At 36.5% G+C, this 24,658-nt stretch overlaps 1 protein-coding gene across 1 annotated transcript in view; it reads left to right on the plus strand.

Annotated features, from left to right (window-relative positions):
* Positions 1 to 24,658, plus strand: part of CDC42BPA (CDC42 binding protein kinase alpha) — a 285,304-nt gene that overhangs the window by 178,041 nt on the left and 82,605 nt on the right. The window contains exons 15-17 of the mRNA XM_077779914.1: positions 253 to 386; positions 8,378 to 8,620; positions 8,871 to 8,981. Coding sequence (XP_077636040.1) covers positions 253 to 386; positions 8,378 to 8,620; positions 8,871 to 8,981 — 488 coding nt within the window. The remainder of the gene's footprint in view (positions 1 to 252; positions 387 to 8,377; positions 8,621 to 8,870; positions 8,982 to 24,658) is intronic.

The raw sequence follows: 24,658 nt of genomic DNA on the forward strand, positions 1-24,658 counted from the left end.
TCTTTTTCTAATAGAAATGTAGGACATTTTTACACACAGGTGTTACACATTTTCACACTGACAGTAGCCGTACACCCTCTTCAGTGAACTTCATTCGCCTTGAACTGTGGTGAGTTACAGTCCTAGTGCAAGGTGTCTATAAGCCTAATACCAAATTCCAGATACGTTATTTTTTAACTTAGTTGTTTAAAACCGTGGTTGTAAGCATTTGTTTTTATACTAATACTAAAATAAACACTTTTCTTTTTTTAGATTCCAGTCACTTGGAACAGCAGCTTGAGGAGGCCCACGCCGTGAGGACGGAGCTGGATGACGCTATCAGACAAATCAAGGCTTATGAAAAGCAAATCAAAACACTGCAACAAGAAAGGGAAGAATTAAACAAGGTAAAAATACATGGATAGAAAGTATTGATTGTAAAAAGTTTATTTTGGTATATGTCATTTGATTAATAGCTAGTAAAGAAGAAACTTTCATATTCTCAAGAATTTTTAACTTCAGAGTCCTTTGTTCTTTTGAAAAGTTAAATCAAAGGACTTGATTAAAAGTAAATGTTCTTAAGAATATTAAGGAATAAGCAAACAGTGAAATATGTTTAGCCTCTTTGGACAAATAAAAACTAAAGGCATGTTTTCATTGGGATTTGCCTAATTGTTTAACTTAATTTTTTAACCCTTAATTCACACATTCTTAAAAGATTATAATAAAAAATTTCTTTAATGTATTAATTATTTTTTAAAATGTCAGTTTCTCTTTCAAAGCCCAGATGAACAAGCTAAAATTATTTTCATAAGAACTTGATGTAATACTTAAACAGTATTATGTAAACATCAACACAGTTTATTAATAGCGAAAACAATCTAACACGTCCAATAGGGTAAATAATGTTCAAGCACTAGAGAAAAATATTTTACTTAAACCACTCAGAATGTGTACTATGCCTTTCATTAACAAATTGAAAAATGTCAGAATACTAGCCAACATAAAAAAAGCAATGAGTGGTTTATGGCATTTATAAATTGTATTTGATGATGTAGTCTATAACTGATAGTATAATGAAGTACTTTTGGAGAAGATTTTAAAGTCTTCCTGTCAGTAAAGAAATGGAGCCAATTAAAAATAAAACAACCTTTTGCTGATGAAGCAAATCAAAGAGTAACAGAAAGCTATAAAGGTTAAAGTTAATTTGGTTAGTGTATTTTTACTTTTTAATTAATGCAGTTAGAAGCAGTTTTGTGTTCAGATCCATTTAAATCTGTGGCCAACTTAGTAACATTTGGAATTTATGGCAGATGCTCTATATGTTTTAATAATATTGTAGTAATGTTGTATTAGTGGTAACTTATCTATTTAAAAATAGAATTATTCAACCAAACTTAGTAAACATGAAAAGGATGAGAATCCGATATCTAGATTTATAGTAACAAGTATCTTGCCAATTTTATTAAGTTTTAATATTAAAAATCCTTTTTTAGTGTGTTTTGAGAAGAGGGTAGTGCTATAAAGAAAAATTGATAAAGAATTTTAAGTGATTTACTTAATATTCTACAGGCAGCAGATAATCTTTTTAACATTTTTTCATTAGGTACATATTAAAGAATAAATGTAACATTATATGAGTTTTAATGCAAAAAATATAATGCGCATCTCTGAACCTACCATCTAATTTAAGGAATAGAACATTACGAATTTTGTGGCATAGCTTTGGCCAGTTATTTTTTTATTCCTTTCTCCTTATTGTCTGTCATTTCCTTATTGAAAAATACTTCTTATCCCATATTAGTGTATCTCTAAATAATATATAATAAGATAAATGTGTCATGAAGTTAAAAAGTAGAGCATAGGGAATATAGTCAGTAATGTGGTAATAGCATTGTGTGGTGATGGAGAGTAACTATGCTTATCCTGGTGAGCACTGAGTGACGTATAGAATTGTTGAATCACCATGTTGTACACCGTTCTATGTTAATTATACCTCAGTAAAAATAAATAAAAATGCCAGTGCCAAATGCTCCAGATGAGATTATAATCTGATATATTATTTCTGGAAAGCTAATTTGCAATAAGTATCCAGAGCCTTCAAATACTAAAGTACTTGATATAATAAATTCCATTCGTCGAAATTTAATTCATGGAGATAATCATTCAAACAAAAATTTGTTCATGACAAATTTCTTACCACATTTACAAAAGAAAAATATTAGAAACAACTGAAATGCCCAACCAGTTCATATGATGGAATATTATATAGCCATTAAGATTGTTGGCTAAAGCATTTTTAATGCCATAGGAAATTAAAAATATATACAAAAATATTTAGTGTTGCTTGTCTCTGAGCTTTGTAAAGTGGTACACGCAACTTTGTACAGTTTGTTTTTTTACTCCGTATATTTCCAAGATTCATCCATAGAGCTGTAGAGCATTCATTTATCGGCTGTGCAGTACACCACTATGCGAATGCTCCAGAATCTATGTATTCAGGTTTTTTTAAGAGTCATTAAAGTTGCTCACACTTGATAGCCACTGTAAATGACCATTCTTAAATATGTATGCTGATGTGCACACACTTGTACATATAATTACGAGTAGAATAATTGGGTCATAAATAATGCAAATAACTCTATTTTTCATGATAATGCCGAATCGTTTCCACTGATTGCATCAATTTATACTTTCACTCCACCACCTGGTCTATTTTCAACAATACTAGTTTGTTAAGAATTCTTGAAAATTTCTGTATTAATCTTTTGTAAGTTGTGTTAAGAAACCTCCCAGTTAGTGGCTTGACTTCTCATTTTCTTCATGGGATCTTTTGAATAACAGAAGTTTTTAGTTTTAATGTAGTCAAATATGTCAATCTTTCTTAAAGATTTAAAGATTTGCTGGCTTATGTAAGAAACCTGAGGTTAAAATTTTCAGGTTTTTTTTTAAAGTTCTCAGTTTTTAGTTTGAAGTTTTAAAGTTCGGCCTTTTGTATTTAAATTTTAATATACCAGATTTACTTTTTGGTATCATGTGAGATGCAAGGATCCAATTTCAGCTTTTCCTGTAGCTAACAGTAGCTCATTTACAAAATAGGCCCTGTCTTCCCCAGTGACGTGCAGCGTCACCTCTGTCGTATGTTACATTTCCATCTATGCATGACTCTGTATCTCACCTCTCCATTCCTTAAAACCTTTGATGAGATCTTGATTAAAATTGCGTTAAATCTGTAGAGTAATTTCAGGAGAATTGACATCGTTACAGTATTGAATCTTTAAGTTCTTACTGTCATATTTATTAATATTATTCCAAGTACACACACCGATTTCAGGACCAGGGCACAGTATTGTGATGCACATACAGCAGAGATAAGCACACCGCTCGCCTGTGTGCTAATGCTTACCTCTGAGGCAGTGCAGAGCTGGGTAGATAAAGCCCTACTTATAAATACACACACATATATATATGGAATCGGTGTTGTGGATGAGGAATCCTAAAAAAGTGAGGGTGTTTATATAAAGATGAGAGGCAGATGCTTCCTTCTCTCTGTCCCCCATTATCTCCACCCATCCTTCTGAGAGTCTCCTTGGAACTGTCAAGAGAAGAGTCTAGGACCCTTTGGAATATAAGTAAATCCCTCCAGTGGAAAAATCAGCCCAGACGCTCCAGCTCTGTGAAGAGGGTGGCTTCCTGATCCAGGCTCCTGTCGATCTCCCCACCTCTGCTAAAATACAAGCACGTACATCCAGGAGTTAAATCTCTTTGGAGTTTCTCATTCTAAATTAGTCATAAATTACAAGGCTTGCTTTTAGCCCAGGTCCCAGCTTTCAGTAAAATTTGTTAGAAAGTGCCGTCTATACAGAAACATAAAAATGTTTCCTCTGGAGCCCCACAGTCTTCCCATCCACAAACTTGGCATATTTCACCATATCTTTAACATCTTAAATGTTTTAACATAAAATTTTATGTAGGTCTTTTTTGCCTTTCTTTAAATTTGCTGTTCTATTTTTTCACATTTTAAATGGTATCTTTATATTTTCTTACTGATTTTGCTTTGGCACCATTACTAAATTCTTATTAATTGTACTAATATATTTGAGATTCTTACAGGTTTTTTTTTTAATTGTTATGACTTTTCTTTCTTTCCTTGTCTCACTGTGTTAGCTAGGACCCACAGTACAGTGTTGAATTGAACTGGTGATAGCAGACTCCCTGTCTTAGTCCTGATTTCAAAGAAAATGCCTTTACTGTTTCACCACTAATAATATTTTCTGTAAGTTTTTGGTAAATCTTTTTTATCAGGTTAAGAAATTTATCTTCTATTCCTGCTTTGCTAATCATTTTTATCAAGGATGGGTATTGAACTTATTAAATACGCTTTTCTGCACACTGTTATGACAGATGTCTAGGAATTGGTTAATATCTTTTGACATGCTTATATGATTGTTCTTTAATAACTTGGTTTGGCAAATTGTATTTATAGACTTTTCCTAATGTTAAACCATTTTTGTATTCTGGGTTAAACCTTAATTGTGCGTATATTAGCTGCTAAATAATAATATGCCACTATATGTAACACTTATGTAATAGCACTGCTATTAGAGTGTTTTACCTATATTAGGTCATTCAATCTCTATAAGAGCCTTGTGATTTAGGTATTATTGTTGTTGTTTTATTATTAATATTTTATAAATGGTGAAACTAAGCACAGAGAGGTCAAGTACACTTGCTCAAGATCATAGAGCTAGACAGTGACAGAGCTGGAATTCCAACACAAGAAGTTGAGGCCCAGAGTTCATGCGTATCTACTTTATATATCACTGGAGTTGATTTGCTAATGTCGTTTTTTTTCTAATTTTTGATTTGTCATTATCAATAAGATTGGCTTGTAATTTTTTTTCTTTCTGGTGTTTTTTATGGTATCAAGATTATGTTGGTCTCCTAGAATGAGTTGTGTAGCATTGCTTCTTCTTTTCTCGATAAAATTTTGTATAAGAGGAAAATTTGTTCCTTGAAACACTGGAGGAATCACTTGTAAAACCATCTGAGTTTGGAAATTCTCTCCCTCTGAGGGGGTGGGGAGAGTTTGTTAACTATTATTTAGGTACTTTAATTATTACAGGACTATTTAGGCATTCTGTTTCTGGCTGAAGCAGTTTTGAGAAATTGTATTTTTGTACGAATTCATTTCAGAAGTTAACAGATTTATTGGCATAAAGTTTTTCTTCTTTTAGCTTTTTTTTTTCTTAACATTTATTTTTGAGAGACAGAGAGAGACAGAGCATGAGCAGGGGAGGGGCAGAGAGAGAGGGAGACACAGAATCCGAAGCAGGCTCCAGGCTCTGAGCTGTCAGCACAGAGCCCAATGCGGGGCTTGAACTCTCAAACCACGAGATCATGACCTGAGCCGAAGTTGGATGCTTAACCAACTGAGCCACCCTGGCGGCCCCCCATTAACTTTTTTGATCTCTTCCAGATTTGTAGTTATAATATTGTTGTCTTTCTTAACATTATTTCTTTTTGCATTTATTCTTCCTTTCTTTGATCTCACCAGGTACTTGCCTATTTTATTATTTTTCTCAAAGAACCAACTTTTGACTTTGTTGATGTTCATTATCCTCACATTTCTTTTTCATTAGTTTATGTTCTTATTTTTATTATCTTCTTATATTGGTGGAAGGTTTGTGTGTTCTGTCCTTTTTTATATGGAATTTCATTGAATTTAAATCCTTTTTTTTAATTGCAATATAAGTATTTCAAGCTATAAATCTACCCCTAAGTAAACCTGTTACTGCTTTCTCATTTTATTACATGTACTAGACATTTTTATTGTTTGTATTTTCAACTTTTTTTGTAGTCCTAAATATTTTAACAACTTTTCTCCTTGACCAATGAGGTATTATGGAATTTAGCCTTTTTAAAAATTTCTATTGTAATGGTGATGTTATCAAAGAACTTGAGCGTTGATATCTCTTCTTTGAAATCTGCTGAAACTTGTTTCATGGCCTAATCAGACTGTTCCATTTTCGAATGTTCACTGTATGCTTGAGAAGAATGCATGTTCCCAAAATTGGGTGAGAGCATCTACTTATGAAGCTTGATAATCACTATTTCACTGTTTTTTAACCGCTTGGTTTATTAATGAACGTGAAATCAAAATTTCTCATTATTGTAATGTGTTCACCAATTTTTCTATGATGATTTTGCAATTCCTTTGTAATCTATTTTGAGTCTACTTTATGGAATGCATAAAAGTTGAGAATAGCGCTTCTTCCTAGTGTTGAATTTTACATTACATGGAACATTCTCTGTCCTTAATAACACATTTTCGATTAAAGTCTAGATCATTATTTTTAGTTTGTTATAACAAACTTAGCCCTTTCATATTTATTTTGACTAACTTATCTAGACGTGTTTGTACCAAAGTACTTTCTCCTTTCTGTTTGTCATGCTATCTCTGTGCTTCTCTTTGTTTCCTTTATTCCCTTTTCAAAATTGTGGTAGAATGCATATAACATAACATCTACCCTAACCATTTTTAACATGTACAGTTTGGTAGTGTAAAGTACATTCATGTTGTTGTACAACTAATCTCCAGATTTTTTTTAACTTGCACAATTTTTTCTTTACTTTTCATTGTATTTGTTTTTTGTTTATGCTCCCACTTTTCTCACTATTGGTTTTAACAGTTTCTAATAGTTGCTCTTGAATCTTATCATGCATGTTTAACAAAATCTAAATTATTATCTCCCCAGCAGTTTAAGGACCTCTAACTCTGTTGCCTCTTTCCAACTTTTCTGTTGTTTTTGACCAAAAATTACTTATATCCTTTCTGTTTCCTGTACAGTTGAGACCTGTTTATCATACAGACTTCTGTGCATGTTTACATTCACATTTATGTCAACCAGTGTCTTAGGCCTCCATTTCTATGTCATTAGACTTCGCTTTTAAAATTATTTTTCTTTTCCCTGAGATAAATCTTTAGAAGTTCCTATTTAGCATAGATCTGATCGTAATAAGCTTTGTCGATTTTCATTTATATGAATCTAATTATTTTAGCCCCATACTCGAAAAGGAACTTTCCTGGATCTACAGTTTTAATTTTTCTTCTCTCTTTACATTTTCCCTGTTTCTGTTGTTACTTTTCAGGTGTCGGCTCTAAGTCTATCTCTTTCTTTTAGAGGGTGGGAGATAGGGGATTTGTCTTTTTTCCACTGATTTCCTTTAAGGACATTTATTTTTACTTGGTGCTCCATAATTTTATTTTTTTGAAGTTTCTGGATTCAAGCTTTAACACTTTTTCTTGTCTCCTATAGAGCTAACTTCATTGATAGGGTCAGGTCTTTAATTTTAACACTTGTATTTTTTCCATTTCTAAATGTTCTGTACAGCTGTTTATAAATTTCCCTGGTCATTTTCGATAGTCTTTTGTCGTTTTCCCATTTTGATGATTTCTTTTTACTTCCTCAAATGTAACATTTTATCTTAATATTTGACAATGCAAACATCCAAATACCATTGGCAGTTGTATTTTTTTAATGTTCTTATTTTGTTTTTAAGAGAGACAGAGTGAGAGGGTGCTAGTAGGGGAGGGGCAGAGAGAGGGAGACACAGAATCCGAAGCAGGTTCCAGGCTCTGAGCTGTCAGCACAGAGCCCAATGCGAGGCTTGAACTCATGAACCGTGATATCGTGGCCTGAGCCAAAGTCAGACACTTAACCAACTGACTGAGTTACCCAGGCACCTCACCATTGGAGTTTTTTGTTTCTGTTCCCTGCTTATGGTCGTTCGTTCTTTGGGTGTTTGGGAATCTGTGGTTGTGTGCTCATATTTGTGTGTCTAAAAACCCTAGATTTCATTGAAGCTCTTTCCTCAAAAAAGATTTGCGTTTCCTCTTGCCCAGAGGCAGGTGGTTCTCCTGACCTGAGTTGTCTTTAACTCCTCTCCTTTCACTTTCATCCCGGCATTTATTTAGCTTTCTCTCCTTGCTTCTGGCTAAGTCATAGTCTCCACTTGAGATCATTCCTTGTTTTTTACCATTTGTAGTGATTCAGTAGAATTTTCAAACATCTCACAAGCATCCATTACATTTCACAAAACCTTTAATAGACCATCACATCTGGTATTTCCATACTTTTTATTCTTTTGTAGAAACTAAGGTACTAGAAGATTCAATCAGCTGTTCTGTCGCAATTAGCTGATGAGCATAAGGAACCGAGAACATGAATGGAGCGCCATGCTATTACTGTCTGTTCAAAAGGAGTTGATTCCTTTTAATTTTGTCCAGAGATGAATAATTTTGGCTCTTCATGACTTAATGATAGCTCCTTTGAGGGCCACAGTGGGTCCCTAGGTTGCAGAATTGGTAACTTATATTCTTTTTACGAAACCGTAGGAACTAGTCCAGGCTAGTGAGCGATTAAAAAACCAGTCCAAAGAGCTGAAAGACGCACACTGTCAGAGGAAACTGGCCATGCAGGAATTCATGGAGATCAATGAGCGGCTGACAGAGTTGCACACCCAAAAACAGAAACTTGCTCGCCACGTGCGAGATAAGGAAGAAGAGGTGGACCTGGTGATGCAAAAAGTTGAAAGCTTAAGGCAAGAACTGCGCAGGACAGAGAGAGCCAAGAAAGAGGTTAGTAGTCAGGCAGATTTTCTAGTGCCCAGGGGGTCGCGATTAAAGCTGCCTTTTCAGATAAGTGAAATAATGTGTATCTCGTACTTTAATTGTGGAAAAGAATTTTTTTAGTTGGCTAACTGTATTTAACACGAATTTCAACATTTGAGTTACCTTCTTGCGACAAGGTAAATTCCCACGGGGGAAAGCATCTCACTGGAAAACAGGTTGTAACCGTGGAATCTGCCTTTTTCATTTGATTTTAAAGCTGGAAGTGCGTTCCGAAGCCGTGGCTGCCGAGGCGTCTAAAGACAGGAAGCTGCGTGAACAGAGCGAGCACTACTCTAAGCAGCTGGAAAACGAATTGGAGGGACTAAAGGTATTGTTGGACTTCACATCTGCAAAGTTGAAATAATTGGCTTCTCTTAAGGCTTAACACGAGTGTTAGTCCGCGTTCTCTCTTTGACGTGGACTGAAAACTAGCTCTCCTCCAAACCTAGCATTGGAGCATTCGCCATTCTTGTTTTTTCTAGCAGAAGCTGACATAGACCTCCTTGGCATTCTGGAAGGAAAGGGAAGGTTGTGTTTAGTGGGGAGAAGAAATCCATCAGGAAGGAGTTAAACTATTGAGGCACACCTGGGCATGGCATGTGGGTACTCTGCAGGGGGCACCGTCAGAGCCCCAGACCCTCGAGCTCGCAAAGGACTTTGGAGAGCCTCAGGGGAGCTCCTCATGTGAGGGGGGGCTCAGACGATAATAGGCATGGGTTCACACAGCTGAGCAAGGGAGATCCTTGTGCCAAGCTCTAAAGTCAGACTGCTTGGTTTTAACTCCTAGCCCTATCATTTACTAGCTGTGTGATACAGGACAAAGCATTTTAATGTCTTCAGACCTAGATTTTCTTATCTGTGAAACCCTATCTCCTTGGTTCTATGTAAGGAGCACATGCACAGACCTGTAACTGCTCAGTACCTGTTAGCTGTGATACTCGTGTTAGGTATGCCCAAGTGAGAGAACAGTGGACATCCTGTTTTTACAATGCTGCATTATAATCTGCACGATGTCTGCCCCTTCTGCACTCTAACCTTGGCAGAGCAGTCTTCTCTGTGTCATCTGCGAGCCCTCCCCTACACACTCTCCTTGCGTAACCACGCATAGTCTAGTCTCACTTATCTGGCAAGAATCAAGTTGAATGTCATCTCAGGAAGTCCATGCTACTGTAGAATTCTGCTAATAACTTTAGTATCCTTTTATCATATTTATCCACAGAATGTCTCCCTGCCTAAACTGTGACCTAGCTTATTGAAAACACACAAATATAGTATTTACCTGGCTCAAGATTGGATATTCAATACTTGTTTAATAAATGTTTTAAATCATTGAATGAATGATGTGGTAGAATTGATCAGAACTTTTTCTCCAAATGCTAGAGATCAGTGGTTGCAAATAAGATTTCTTTGTTGTAAATTTAAATATAAACTCTAGATTTTATTTCTTGTTTTAGATACTGGTTTATTTTTATTTTTCTGATTCATCATGATTGCATAGCTTTTCCAAGTAGAGATGTTTCTTCTATATACTTAGCTTCTGGAATAGGATTAGTACATAGAAGGTATTACATTACTGTCTCAAATAATTTTCTTTTTTTTTTTTTTTTAATTTTTTTTTTTANCCACGAACCGCAAGATCACGACCTAAGCGAAAGTTGGACGCTTAACCGACTAAGCCACCCAGGCGCCCCTGTCTCAAATAATTTTCAGTCAGGGTCTCTTTTGTTTCCGGCACTGTCTTAGGTGATTGGGTAACAAACAACAGTCGTAAAGACTGGAAGGTATCTTAGAGATTATTTGCATTTGAGGAAATTAAAACCCAGGAGACTTAAGGATTTTGTGGTCATAAGTGATAAAGTACACTTGAAACCTGGATTTTCAAGGGGCACCTGGGTGGCTCAGTCGGTTAAGCATCTGACGTGAGGTCATGATCTTGCAGTTCGAACTACACATGGGTTCTGCACTGATGGCTCAGAGCCTGGAGCCTGCTTCAGAATTTGTGTCTTCCTCTCTCTGCCCCTCTGCCACTCACACTCTTTCTGTTTCTTTCTCTCTCTCAAAAACAATAAATAAACATTAAAAAAAAAATTTAACCTGGACTTTCTAACTCAGTGCCGTGTTCTGTCCACTAGTTTGCTCTTTATCATTTCCTGTGGTGAACACTGCTGCACTGAGAACTTTGAATCACATGTATTTACCTGTTGATCAAACTCTCATAATCTCTCGTATCATGTATAAATTTGAGATTTATACATAAGCTAGTGCATTTAAAATTGTTTGCCTAGAGCCTGGCAGAAAATAAAGGCTCAGTAAATGTTGGCTGTGATTATTCTTACACTGTCATTTCATAAGGGTATTTAAAATTGGAATTTCTTGGTTTAATTTCTTGTAAACCTATTTTGAATTGTTTTTGAAACCTATTTTGGCCATTCTAAAAGGATGAACCTATTCGGTTCATTAGGAATACTCTTCAATAGAATGAAGGGAGAGATAATTCTTAAATAACAGAAAATTCAATACCCTATTCCAAATAATGCATAGAACATATAGACAGAAGATATGTATACAGAGGGCTTGGGCAACCCTATAACTAACCAGACCTAACAGACTTGTATAAAAAACTTTCTACTCAACACAGCAGAATACACATTCTTCTCAAGTGCATATGATATATTCCCCAGTATACACCAGATGTTTAGGCACAACACAAGTCTCAAAAATCTAAGAAGACCGAAGTCATACAAAGTATCTTCTCCAGCCACAGCGGAATGAAGGTAAAAATCAGTAACATAAGGAAAATTGGAATGTTAAGTAAATATGTGGAAATAAAACAAGATACTCTTAACCAGTGGATCAAAGAAGAAATCAAAGACAATTAGAAAATACCTAGAGAGGAGTCTGATGAAAACACCACACTGAATGCAGTGGAAGCAGTGCATTAAGCAGTTACCTAGTTTAATATCTTACAGAACCAGAAAAAGAAGAGCAAAAGAAACTCAAAGCTAGAAGGAGGAAAATAATAAAGATTAGAGCAGAGTTAATTAAATGAAAATAGAAAAATAATAACAAGAATGAATGAAACCAAAATTGAATTTTTCAAAGATCAACTAAATTGACAAACCTTTAGCTAGAAGCATATGAATTACTTAAAGTGACTCAAGAAAAAAAAACAAAACAAAACACAACAACCAGAACATCTCAACAAACATATAACAAGTAAAGAGATGAAATCAATAAGAAGAAATCTCCTGACAAAGAGAAGTCCAGGGCCAGAGGCTTTCAATGAATTGAACCCAACATATAAAGAAGCATGAACGCCAATCTCTTTTAAACTCTACCATAGATTACAAGAGTAGGGAGTACTTCTCAACTCATCCTATAATATTAGCATTACTCTGATACCAGAGTCATATATTAAAAAACATTAAAAGAGGGGCGCCTGGGTGGCTTAGTCGGTTAAGCGTCCGACTTTCGCTTAGGTCATGATCTCGCGGTTCGTGGGTTCGAGCCCCGCGTCGGGCTCTGTGCTGACTGCCAGCTCAGAGCCTGGAGCCTGTTTCAGAGTCTGTGACTCCCCTCTCTCTGACCCTCCCCTGCTCACACTGTCTCTCTGTCTCTTCTAGAAATAAATAAGAAACATTTAAAAAAAAAAAACACACACACATTACAAGAAAAAAACACATTACAAGAAAAAAAAAACATTACAGGAAAAGAAAATTACAGATCAGTATACATTCCTAATGAGGTATAAATCGTCAACAAAATGCTAGCCAACCAAGTCCAAAACGATATTAAAAGGATTAGGTACTATGACAAATTGTTTTACTTCAGCAATTCAAGCGTAGTTCAGCTTAAGAAAATAAACCACTATAGAACCTGGGGAGGAATGATCACCTTAATTGAAGCACATAAGTCATTTTACAAAATCCAACATCCTTTCATGAAGGAAGCTCCCAGAAAACTAGGAATAGAAAGGAATGCACTCAACATGATGGAAGATATTTATGAAAAGCCCACAGTTAACGTCATACTCAGTGTTGACCAAACAAAACTTTTGTCCCTAACATTAGGAATGTGACAAGTATGCCCATTTTTACCACTGCTGTGTAACATTATACTGAAGTATCTAGCCAGAGGAATGGACAAGAAAAAGAAAGAGAAGGCATCCAAACTGGAAAGGGCATGGAGGAACTATCTCTTCCCAGATCACATAATTCTATATATAAAAATATTCAAAAGAATACTACTAATTTTTAGTCCAGCATAGATGATGCTTGGAAGGTACTTTGTTTGAACAAATTAAAAGCTGAATAAATTAAAAAGATCAACAACTCTTCTTAGACCTATAAGAGAAATGACATCACAAGACAAACCGCTGCTCTTACATTTGGAGGTACAGACAGGCAAATACAGAGAATCACAACAGAACAGAAACCTTTGTAGGAATCATTGCCAGTGTATGAAAACCTGAACTACAAATGAAAAATCGTTGGAGGTTCCGTGTGGACAAGTCTAAGAGATAAAATCTCCAGAGAACACAGTCACTGGCAGGATCCCACACTTTTGTGAGTTTTACTTCCTGGACCTTAACCAGGTTCTCCCAGAGAATATCAGAGAAAACTGCCCTTGTGCTAACAGTAATGGAAACCATTTTGAAATATACCAGACCATCCTGTTCTTCGTAACACAGCCTGCTCTCAGAAGAAACTCCTCAATGAGAGCTTAACCTGCTGGAGTTTATCAAAGCCTAATGGACTTGAGACAAGTAAGATATCTAAGTCCAGCCTGCTGTAGTCATCCTGCCCAAACTAAGGGGGAGATCAAAGCCGACAGGGTGTACAGTGTATGGTTCAGAGGCATCGGCTCAATAAAAGACTGATATCTAATCCTAGGATTATAGAACACTTCCCCTCTCCCCTCTCCCCACAACTCCCCACCACATCACTAAGAGCCTATTTACAGCCATGCCTTTTACCCAGTATATTGTGTGTGCCTATCACAAAAAAATTACAAGATATACTGAAAGGTAGAAAATAGAGTTGGAAGAGACAGCAAGTATCAGAACTGACTAAACATGGCAGAGATGTTGAAATTATGAGACTGGGAATTTAAAACTATGATTAATTGATATGCTGAGGACTCTAATGGATAAAGTAGAGAGAATGGAAGAATACATGAACAGTGTAAAAAGAAAGATGGAAATTCTAAGAAAGAACTAAAAAGAAATGCTAGATGTATACTGTAACAGAAATTAAGAATATCTTGGGGCACCTGGCTGGCTTAGTTTGAAGTGCATGCAACTCTTGATGTTGGAGTCATGAATACAAGCCCTATGCTGGGTGTAGAGATTACTAAAAATAAATAAATAAATTTTTTTTTTTTAAGCCTCTAGTACAGAGCTGTATTCATCAAGACAGTATGGTATTGGCACAAAAACGGCACATAAACCAAGGAAATAGAATAGAGAACCCAGAATTGGGCCCACAGATGTATAGCCAACTAATCTTTGACAAAGCAGGAAAGAGCATCCAATGGAAAAAAGACAGTCTCTTTAGCAAATGTTGTTGGGAAAACTGACAGCAACATGCTGAAGAATGAAACTAGACCACTTCCTTACACTATACACAAAAATAAATTCAAAATGGATGAAAGACCTAAATGTGAGACAGGAAACCATCAAAACCCTAGAGGAGAAAGCAGTCAACAACCTCTTTGACCTCAGCTGCATCAGTTTCTTGCTCAACACGTCTCCAAAGGCAAGGAAATTAAAAGCAAAAAATGAACTCTTGGGACCTTCATCAAGATCAAAAGCTTCTACACTGCAAAGGAGACAATAAAACTAAAAGGCAGCCAACGGAATGTGGAACAATAGTTGCAAATGACATATCGGATAAAGGGCTAGTATCCAAAATCTATAAAGAACTCACCAAACTCCACACCCAAAAAACAAATAATCCAGGGAAGAAATGGGCAGAAGTCATGATTAGACACCTTTCCAAAGAAGACATCCAAATGGTCAACAGACACCATGAAATGATGCTCAACGTCACACATCATCAGGGAAATACAAATCAAAACCACACTGAGATACCACCTCACACCGGTCAGAGTGGCTAAAATGAACAACTCAGGAAACTACAGATGCTGGCGAGGATGTGGAGAAATGGGAGCCCTCTTGCACTGTTGATGGGAATGCAAACTGGTGCAGCTGCTCTGGAAATCAGTGTGGAGGCTTCTCAAAAAAACTAAAAATACAACTACTCTACAACCCAGCAATAGCACTACTAGGAATTTACCCAAGGGAAGCGGGAGTGCTGATACATAGGGGCACATGTACCGCACTGTTTATAGCAGCGCCTTCAACAGTCGCCAAATTATGGAAAGAGCCTAAATGTCCATCAACTGACAAATGGATAAAGATGTGGTTTATATATACAATGGAATACTGCTTGCAATGAGAAAGAATGAAATCCTGCCATTTGCAGCAACATGGATAGAACTAGAAGATATTCTGCTGAGTGAAATAAATCAGTCAGAGAAGGACAGATATCCTATGTTTTCATTCATATGTGGATCTTGAGAAAGTAAACAGAAGACCATGGGGGAAGGGAAGGGGAAAAAATAGTGACAAGCAGAGAGGGAGGGAGGTAAACCACAAAAGACTTAAAAACAGAGAACAAACCGAGGGTGGATGGGGGTTGGGGGAGAAGGGAAAATGGGTGATGGGCATGGAGGAGGGCGCTTGCTGGATGAGCACTGGGTGTTGTACGTAAGCCAATTTGACAATAAATTTAAATTCACTTCAAAAAAAAAGAAACCTAGTCTTTAATGGGCACTCGGTATAGTTGAGGAAAGACTGTCTGAGCTTGAGGATATCTAAATAGAAACTGACAGAACTGAAAGGCAAAGAGAAAAACAATTGGAAAAAGAAAAACAGAAGAGAGATGCAAGTGCTGTGGAACAAGTATAAAGCTTATGACATGTCTGACGGGAATATCAGAATGAGAAGAGAGAGGAACAAAAGAAATATTTGAAAGAACAGTGACTGAGAATTTCTCCAAATTAGTATCAGACACCAAACCATAGATCCAGGAAGCTCAGAGAATACAAGCTAGACAAATGCCCAAAGAATTACACCTAGAGATATCATTTTCAAACTATAGAAATCAAAGATAAAGAAAAATCCTAAAAGCCAGAGCAAAAAAAACCACTACCTTACCTATAGAGGATGTAAGACAAGGATTACAGCTGACTTCTCAGAAACCTATGCAAACAAGAAGAGAGTGGAGTGAAATATTTGAAGTGTTGAGAGAAAATTAACCTAGAATTTTGTACCCTATAAAATTACCCTTCAAAAGTGAAACAAAAAGAAATAGTTTGAGTCAAAAATGTAAGTAATTTGTTGCCATTAAGCCTGCTTGCAAGAAATGTTAAAAGGAGTTTTCTGCAAAGAAGGAAAATGATATAGGCCGGAAACTTGTAACTACACAAAGAAAAAGCATCAGGGGGGCGCCTGGGTGGCTGGTGGTTGAGCATCCAACTTCAGCTCAGGTCATGATCTCATAGTTTGTGAGTTCAAGGCCTGGGTCAGGCTTTGCACTGACAGCACCAAGCCTGCTTTGGATTCTCTGTCTCCCTCTCTCTGCCCCTCTTCCACTTGCATGTTCTCTCTCTCTCTCTTTCTCTCTCTCTCTCTCTCTCTCTCTCTCTCAAAAATAATAAACATTTTAAAAAGTTTAAAAAAAAAGAAGAAAAAGCATCAGAGAGGGAATAAGGTAAAATAAATACTTTTATTTTTCTTAGTCTAATAGTTTGTTCAAAGTAATAATAATGCATTTGATTATATGTGCATACACACATGCTTCTATATGCTTGTTTAAAACTGAAATGAATGAAAGCAATGATATAGAGGCTAGGAGGGAGGAATTAGGATTATTTTATTCTAAAGTATTTGCACTACTCATGAAGTGGTAGAATATATTGTGAAAGCAGACTGGAATTGGTTGTAAATAGATACTGCAAACTATAGCACAACCACTAAAGAGGAAGTGTAACTGCTGTCCTTAGAACAGACAGAAAATGGGATTATGGGGGCGCCTGGGTGTCTCAGTCTGTTAAAGCGTCCGACTTCAGCTCAGGTCATGATCTCACAGTTCATGGGTTAGAGCCCCGCATCGGCCTCTGTGCTGACATCCAGCTCAGAGCCTGGAGCCTGTTTCAAATTCTGTGTCTCCCTGTCTCTCTGAACCTCCCCTGCTCATGCTGTCCTTCTCTCCCTCAGAAATAAATAAAACATTTAAAAAATAAAAAATAAAAGAAAATGGGATCATATAAATCACTTCATTAAAACCAAGACAGAAAAGGACTAGAAGACAAAAACAGGAATAAAGAGCATGACCAAAAAATAGAAAAACAGTTGCAAATATAGTAGATATTAATCCAAACATATCAGTAATCACTTTGAATGTCAGTGGCCTAAGTATATCAGTTATAAAACAGAGATTGTGAGGGCACCTAGGTGGCTCAATCAGTTAAGCATCTTCAGGTCAGGTCATGATCTCACGGTTCATGAGTTTGAGCCCAGTATTGGGCTCTGTGCTGACAGCTCAGAGCCTGAAGTGTGCTTTAGATTCTGTGTCTCCCTCTCTCTCTGCCCCTCACCTGCTCACATTTTGTTTCTGTCTCTCTCAAAAATAAATAAACATTAAAATTTTTTTAATAAAAAAACCCAGAGATTGTATCAGGTTAGATAAAAAAAAATCAAGATATATATTTTGTCTATAAGAAGCCCACTTTAAATATAGAGGCAAGAAAGACATATCATGCTAACACCAATTAAAAGAAAGTGGGAGTAGCTATATTAATTTCAGAGAGGAGTTCAGACTAAGAAAAGTTTTTAGGAATAAAAAGGGCATCAGATAATGATAAAGGAATCCTTTCTCCAAGAAGACATAACAGTACTTAACATGTATGCATATAACAGTGCAGCATCAAAATGCATGAGGCAAAAACTGTCTGCGCTGTAAGGAAAAATAGACAACTGTGCTATTCTAGTTGGAAACTTCAACACCACTGTTTCAGAAATGAACAAGTCCAGGAGACATAAAGTAGGTAAGGACATAGATGAACTTAACACCATCATCAATCATTAAGTCAGCTGCCTTATACCAGCTAACATTGTACTTATTGGTGAGAAACTTGACACTTTTTCACTAAGGTTCAACATGGGTCTCAACATTTATTGGATATCCTAGCTAATCCAATAAGACAAGAAGGCAAAATAAGAGGTATATGGATTGTGAAGGAAGATGTAAAATGGTCTGTTCAGAGGCAACATGTTCATCTATATAGAGAATCAGAAAAATTGACAAAAGGACTGGAACTAATTAGACTTTATGGGAAGGTTGCAGGATACAAGATTAATACGCAAAAGCCGATCACTTTCCTATACAGCAGCCATGAACAAGTGGAAATTGAAATTTAAAACTCAATACTAATAATACCCACAAAAATGAAATATTTAGGTATAAATATAAAATATGCATTAGAGCTATATGGGGAAAACTATAAAACTCTTGATAAAAGAAATCAAAGAACTAAATAAATGGAGAGACATTCCATGTTCATGGATACGAAGATTCAATATCAAGATGTCAGTTCTTCCCAACTCGATCTGTAGATTTAATGCATTCGCAATCAAAATCACAGTTAGTCCTTTTGTGGATATTATCACATTAAACCCAAAGTTTGTATGGAGAGACAAAAGACCTAGAATAGCTAGCACATATTGAAGGAAAAGAATGCAATTGGAAGACTGACTGCCTGGCTTAAAGACTTACTGTCAACATGCAATAATCAAGACAGTGTGGCACTGGTGAATCAATATACAGAGAAGTCATTTTTAACAAAGGAGCAAGGGCAATACAATGGAGTAAAGATTGGTTTTTCAGCAGATAGTGCTGAACAACTAGACATCCACATAATGAATGAATGAAACTTACAACCTTTACAAAAATCAAGTTGAAATAGATCACAGACCTAAATGTAAAATATAAAACTATAACACTTCTGGAAGATAACATAGGAGAAGATCTAGATGACTTTGGTAGGATTGTGTCTTCTTATATAACACACCAAAGACACAATTCATGAACTAAAGAATGGATATGCTAGACTCAATTGAATTAAAATTTTCTGGGGTGCCTGGGTGGCTCAGTTGGTTAAGCATCTCATCCAACTTGAGCTCAGGTCATGATCTCACAGTTTGTGGGTTCGAGCCCCAATTGGGCTCTGTGCTAACAGGTTGGAGCCTGGAGTCTGCTTGGGATTCCATGTCTCCCTCTCTCTCCCTGCCCCTCCTCTGCTCTCACCCTGTCTCTCTCTCTTTCGAAAGTAAACATTTTTTAAGTTTTAAAAGAAATTAAAAATTTCTGCTCTGCAAAAGACTGTTATGCAAAATGTACAGAAAACTTTTAAAACTCAATAAGTAGGCAACAAGATGACCCTGGGGTTGCAAGACCAACACCCAGTAATTAGCTTTGTGCCCGTAAGCCAGCAGTGAACAATCCACAAAGGACCTTGTAAAAGCAATTTCAATTCTAGTAACAGCTAAAAGAATAAACTTCCTTGGGATAAATTCAGCCAAGAAGGTTAAAGGCTTGTGAACTGAAAATTACAAAACATTGCTGAAAGATGTTAAAGGAGACATAAATAAATGGAAAGACATACTTTGTTTATGGATAGGATGACTTAATATTGTTTAGATGTCATTGGTACCCAAAGAGATATACAGGTTCATTACAATTGCTAGTAAAAATCCAACAGCCCTTTCTGCAGAAATGGAAAATATGATCCTAAAATTCATATAGAATTTCAGGTGGCCCTAAGCAGCCAAACAATTATGAAAAAGAAAACAGAATTGGAGGATTCAGACTTCCCAGTTTTAAAACAAACTTACAGTAACAAAAAGCATGTGGTACTGGCCTAAGAGTAGAAACACAGGCCACTGGAATAGCATGAAGAGTGGAGAAATGCACTTCTGCATTGTGGCCAAGTGCTTTTCAACATCGTACTAAATCTGTTCAATGAGGAAAGGATAGTCCTTCAGTTTATGTGCCAAGACAACTATATGTCTGCATGCAAAGAAACTTGGATCCCTAGCTCATGCCATATAAAACAATTTACTCAAAACAGATCACCTTAAATATAAGAACTACAACCATAAAACTCTTAAAAGAAATCATTGGGGTAAATGTTCATGACCATGGACTCTTAGATACGACACTGAAAACATAAGCAAAAAAAGAAAAAAATGTTAAATTGGACTTCATCAAAATAAAAACCTGGGTGCATTACATCAAAGGACACTTTTAAAGGAATGGAAGAAATCATCTGCACATCAGGTATATGGTAAGAGTTTGATACCCAGGATATATAAACAATTCCTACAGTTAAACAGCAAAAAGCAAACTATCAAATCAAAACATGGACAAATAACTTGAATAGACATTTCTCGAAAGAATGTATTTTAGTAGCCCATAAGTCCACGAAAAGATGTTCGGCATCATTAATCATTAGGAAAATGAAGTTAAAACCTCAAGATACCACTCCATTACCTACTAGGTTGGCTAAAATAGGGGGTTAAAAAGAAACAAAACAGGTATTTGCGAGCACTTTAAAAGTTTGGTGGTTGCTCAAAAAGGTAAACAGAGTTACCATATGACCCAGCAATTCACCTCCTAGGTACTGTCCCCTGAAGAATTGCAAGCAAGTACTCAAACTGATAGTTGTACACCCGTGTTCTTTGAAACAATATTACAATAGCCAACAGGTGGAAACAATCAAGTGTACATCAACAGATGGAGAAGCAAAATGTGGTATTTATGTAGGATAGAATATCGGTCAACCATCAAAAGGGAGGACTCTCTGATACATGCTCCTACATGGATGAACCTTGAACACATTATGCTATGTGAGAGATGCCTGATTAAAAAAAAACAAATACTGTATGATTCTATGTGAATGAAATATCTAGAACAGGCAAGTTCACTAAGATAAAGAGTAGAATCGAGGTTACCAGCGGCTGGGTAGAGTGGGTAATGGAGAGTTACTCTTCAGTGGTTTAGTGGTTGTAGAGAATTTCTCTTTGGAATAGTGAAAAAGTTCTAGAATGAAGGTGGTCATGGTTGCACAACCTTCTGAATGTAATACTTACTAAACTCTATACTTAAAATGGTTAAAATGGCAGAACTTTATAGTGTATGTGTTTTACCATTAATGTAATATCCATAAACCATTGAATTGTACGCTTTAAATGTGCAAATAGTATGATGTGAATAGTAGCTCAATAAGGCTGTTAAAAAAATACTTTCAGTTGCTGTGATCATATGCTACAAGGGCTTTTTACCTGGTGGTGTTAGATTGCTAGGGCTGCCACAAATCACCGCGCACTGGGTGGCCTCAAAAACCGGAATTTATTGTTCCGATTATTGCAACTAGATGTCCGAAGCAGTGATGGTGGAGTGATGATAGTTTGGGTTGCTTGGTTTACCTGTCATCTCGACCTCTGCTTTCTTTCTGTGTGCCAGATTGGGAGCCCATATTTCTTTTCATAAGGACACAGTTACATTGGAATAGGGCCCAGCCTAAGACCTCATTTAAGTAAAGACTTGGTAAAGACTCTACTTTTTTTTTTTTTCCCATTCTTACGGAGATATGATTGACAAACAAAACTCGCGTATACTTAGGGTGTAACATGTGATGTTTAGATATACATGTACATTGTGAAGCATGTACGAGGTAATTAACGTAAATAAAACAAGGTAATTAACATAGCCTCACTTTATTTTGGGTGAGAACAGTTAAGATCCACCCCCTTAGAAATCTAAAGTATACAATTCAGTCTTGTTAACTGCATTCACCCTGCTTCACGCCACATCTCCAGAACTTATTCATCCACATATGTGGAATTTCTGTATCCTTTGACCCACACTCTCCCCTTCCCTCACCCTCCCAGCCCTGGGCAGCCACCATTCTCCCCTCTGCTCCACAGAGCTTCACTGTGTTAGATTCCACATACAAGTCAGATCAGACAGTATTTGAGAACATATTTTAAAATATGATCATATTCTAAGGTACTAGTCGTGGTTAGTGCTTTAACGTGAATTTGGGAAGGATACAATTCAACCCTTAACACATGGATTTTGTTTCAAGTTAACACTTGAAAGTGCGATACAAGCTCTTACACTCATTACCGAACTGTCACAAACATAACCTTCATGATTATGGAAAAATATCCACTCATTCAAGCCTCTGCTATTAAATATCTTTCACCTTTGCAGGATTATCATTACCATGAACACTTCTGTGCACTGCTTTTTTTAAATATTATTTCTTATAACAGATGCCTAGAAATGAAATTGTCAGATCACTTCGAAGCGCTTGATATGGGCCAAAAAATGTTGAAAGTAGAAGAGGCATTTATTTCTTGCCTTATTAGTAGACTGTTTATTAATCATATTTTTTCTTTGTGAATTACTGCTTTAAGTCATTTGCCTTTTTAGTTTTATAATCTGAATGTTTCTCTTACAATTCCCTTTGCATAGTGAAAAAGTATATTTCTTAAGTATATTTCTTAAAATATATATATTTTCTACTACTATATTAATTTATCATTTGCCCTTTTTTTTTTTAATGTTTATTCATTTTTGACAGAGCATGGGCAGGGGCGGGGGACAGAGAGAGAGGGAAACACAAAATCCGAGGCAGGCTCCAGGCTCTGAGCTGTCAGCACAGAGCCCAATGCGGGACTCTAACTGACACGCTGTGATATCATGACCTGAGTTGAAGTCAGACACCCAACCGACTGAGCCACCCAGGTGCCCCATATCATTTGCCCTTTAATTTTGGTCTTGTTTTGTTTTCAAATTATAGGACGTTTGTTCTTATTTTTTTCAGTGTTTCTCTTACTGCTTCAAAGTTTGGCCTATCCTTTGTTCAGAGTTTGTTAAGTATTCAGTTCTGCCTTTTCTTGCATGTTTTCTATTGGGTTTAAAAATATTTAACTCTAGGGGTAACTGGGTGGCTCAGTTGGTTAAGCATCTGACTTTGGCTCAGGTCATGATCTCACAGTGTGTGGGTTCAAGCCCCGCATCAGGCTCTGTACTGATAGCTCGGAGCCTGGAACCTGCTTCCATTTCTGTGTCTCCCTCTCTTTCTGCTCTTCCTCTACTCACACTCTGTCTCTTTCTCTCAAAAATAAATAAAAACCTTTCCTTAAAAGTTTTATAGTATGTTTTAATATCGGAAAAGAACATTCTTCTCTCTCCCTCTTTACTCCTTTTTTTCCTCCAAGATTTTCTTTGGCGTTTTTCCAAGTAGATTTTTCCTGTGTCCTGGGAACATCTGACTCCACCTGCCACCCCCATTTCCCATAGTTAATTTTTTATTATGTTTATAAGAATATAATTTGAGAAATAGTAAATACATATACATTTAATCTTTTCTTTCAAGTAGTTGATATTTTTTCTATATTGTTTCAAGTCTTTTAGGTCTTTTATAAAGACATTTCCTTTCTTCATGTAATTTTCAGATAAATTACTCTCTTGTTATTCCTCACATGTCTCTATTAGTTTCTAATAATTTTTGTTTGATTTTTTTTAAAGCAGTGAGCTTTTTTTTACTATGTTCTATCCTTGCTCACTCCACTCTCCAGAAGTACTGTGGATTTGTGTTTATCTTACATGCAGATGTTTTACTCAGTTCTGCCACTTTTTTGTGGATTTATTTACATTTTCTGGGTGAAGAATTATATGGAAATTATAGTGGAATTATAGTGGTTGTATCTCTTTCCTTTCTAATCATTTCTTGTGACTATTGCACATGTTACTTGGTCAACCAGAATATTTAAAAACTAATGCTGCAAAATAAGAGATCATGGAAGACACCCTTTCTGTTGTTATTATTCCTAAATCTTTTGTGTGTATTTCTGGGGCTTCACCAGTAGGCATTTTGTCTGATAGCTGGAAAAGGGGTACTTTTTAAGTTAGGAGAATTATTTCATTGCTTTTTGTTTTATTATGGGACTTGGGGTGGTATTTGCACTTGGTATTGGATTTTATTGAATACATTTGGGCATGGGTACCTACTGAGATTATATGGGTTGATTTTTTTTTTTACATTTATTAATAAATTTACTAATACTAAATTACCTTCAATACCTGTCAGAAGACGTGTTCTTTTGTGGCAGATTGTTTCTTTTTTACATATGGTTTCATTTCATCAGCGTTTGATTTCAGTTTCCTTACACCCTCATCAGCAAGTGACTTGAGCAAGTCTTCTTTCAGCGGTATCTCTGTCAGCTCTTGCCGTCGAGGCAGTTGAAACTTGAGTGCGTGCTGCAGCTCTCCCAGCAGCCACAGTGTGCGAGGCAGGGCAGCAAACTGAGGTGTTCTTGAGGTGATTCTAAAAGGGAATAGGTAAGTGGTCGGTGCCACAGATGTCGGTGTAGACGTCGTGTTTGTGCAGATGTGTCCAAGACAGACTCCGACCCGCGTGGCTCTCCCCACTTTGCCCAGGGTGGGTGCGCCAGGCCGCCCCAGACACGGCTGTACATCTGGGTCCTGCCCGGGGTAGGCACAGCGTGAGTAGGTTTTTAGTAAACGGTTAACTATTCCAGTGGATACCCCAGTCCTTTCTGCAACCCAGTGGACATCTTTGGTTTGTTTGGGTTTTTTTTAAAGGTAGGTACCTCAGATGTGAGGAAGTGAGGACAGTTTTCTTTCAACTATAAATCAACTACTATTCACAGTTTTTCTGCCCTTAATACTATTTTCAAAAACCAGAGACAGTGTCCTCCAGGGTATAATTCCCTGTTGTCGCTAAACATAAACCCAGGTTTTTTGGGCTTTAAAGCTTTTCTTGTTGATGACCTGGAAACGTCGATAGCTTATAACAAAGTCATAGAAAAGTTTCGTAGCTCAGGGGGTCTTAAATGGTAATGACCTC

The sequence above is a fragment of the Crocuta crocuta genome, unplaced genomic scaffold, assembly GCF_008692635.1.
Source record: "Crocuta crocuta isolate KB4526 unplaced genomic scaffold, BGI_CrCroc_1.0 scaffold322, whole genome shotgun sequence".
NCBI lineage: Eukaryota > Metazoa > Chordata > Mammalia > Carnivora > Hyaenidae > Crocuta > Crocuta crocuta.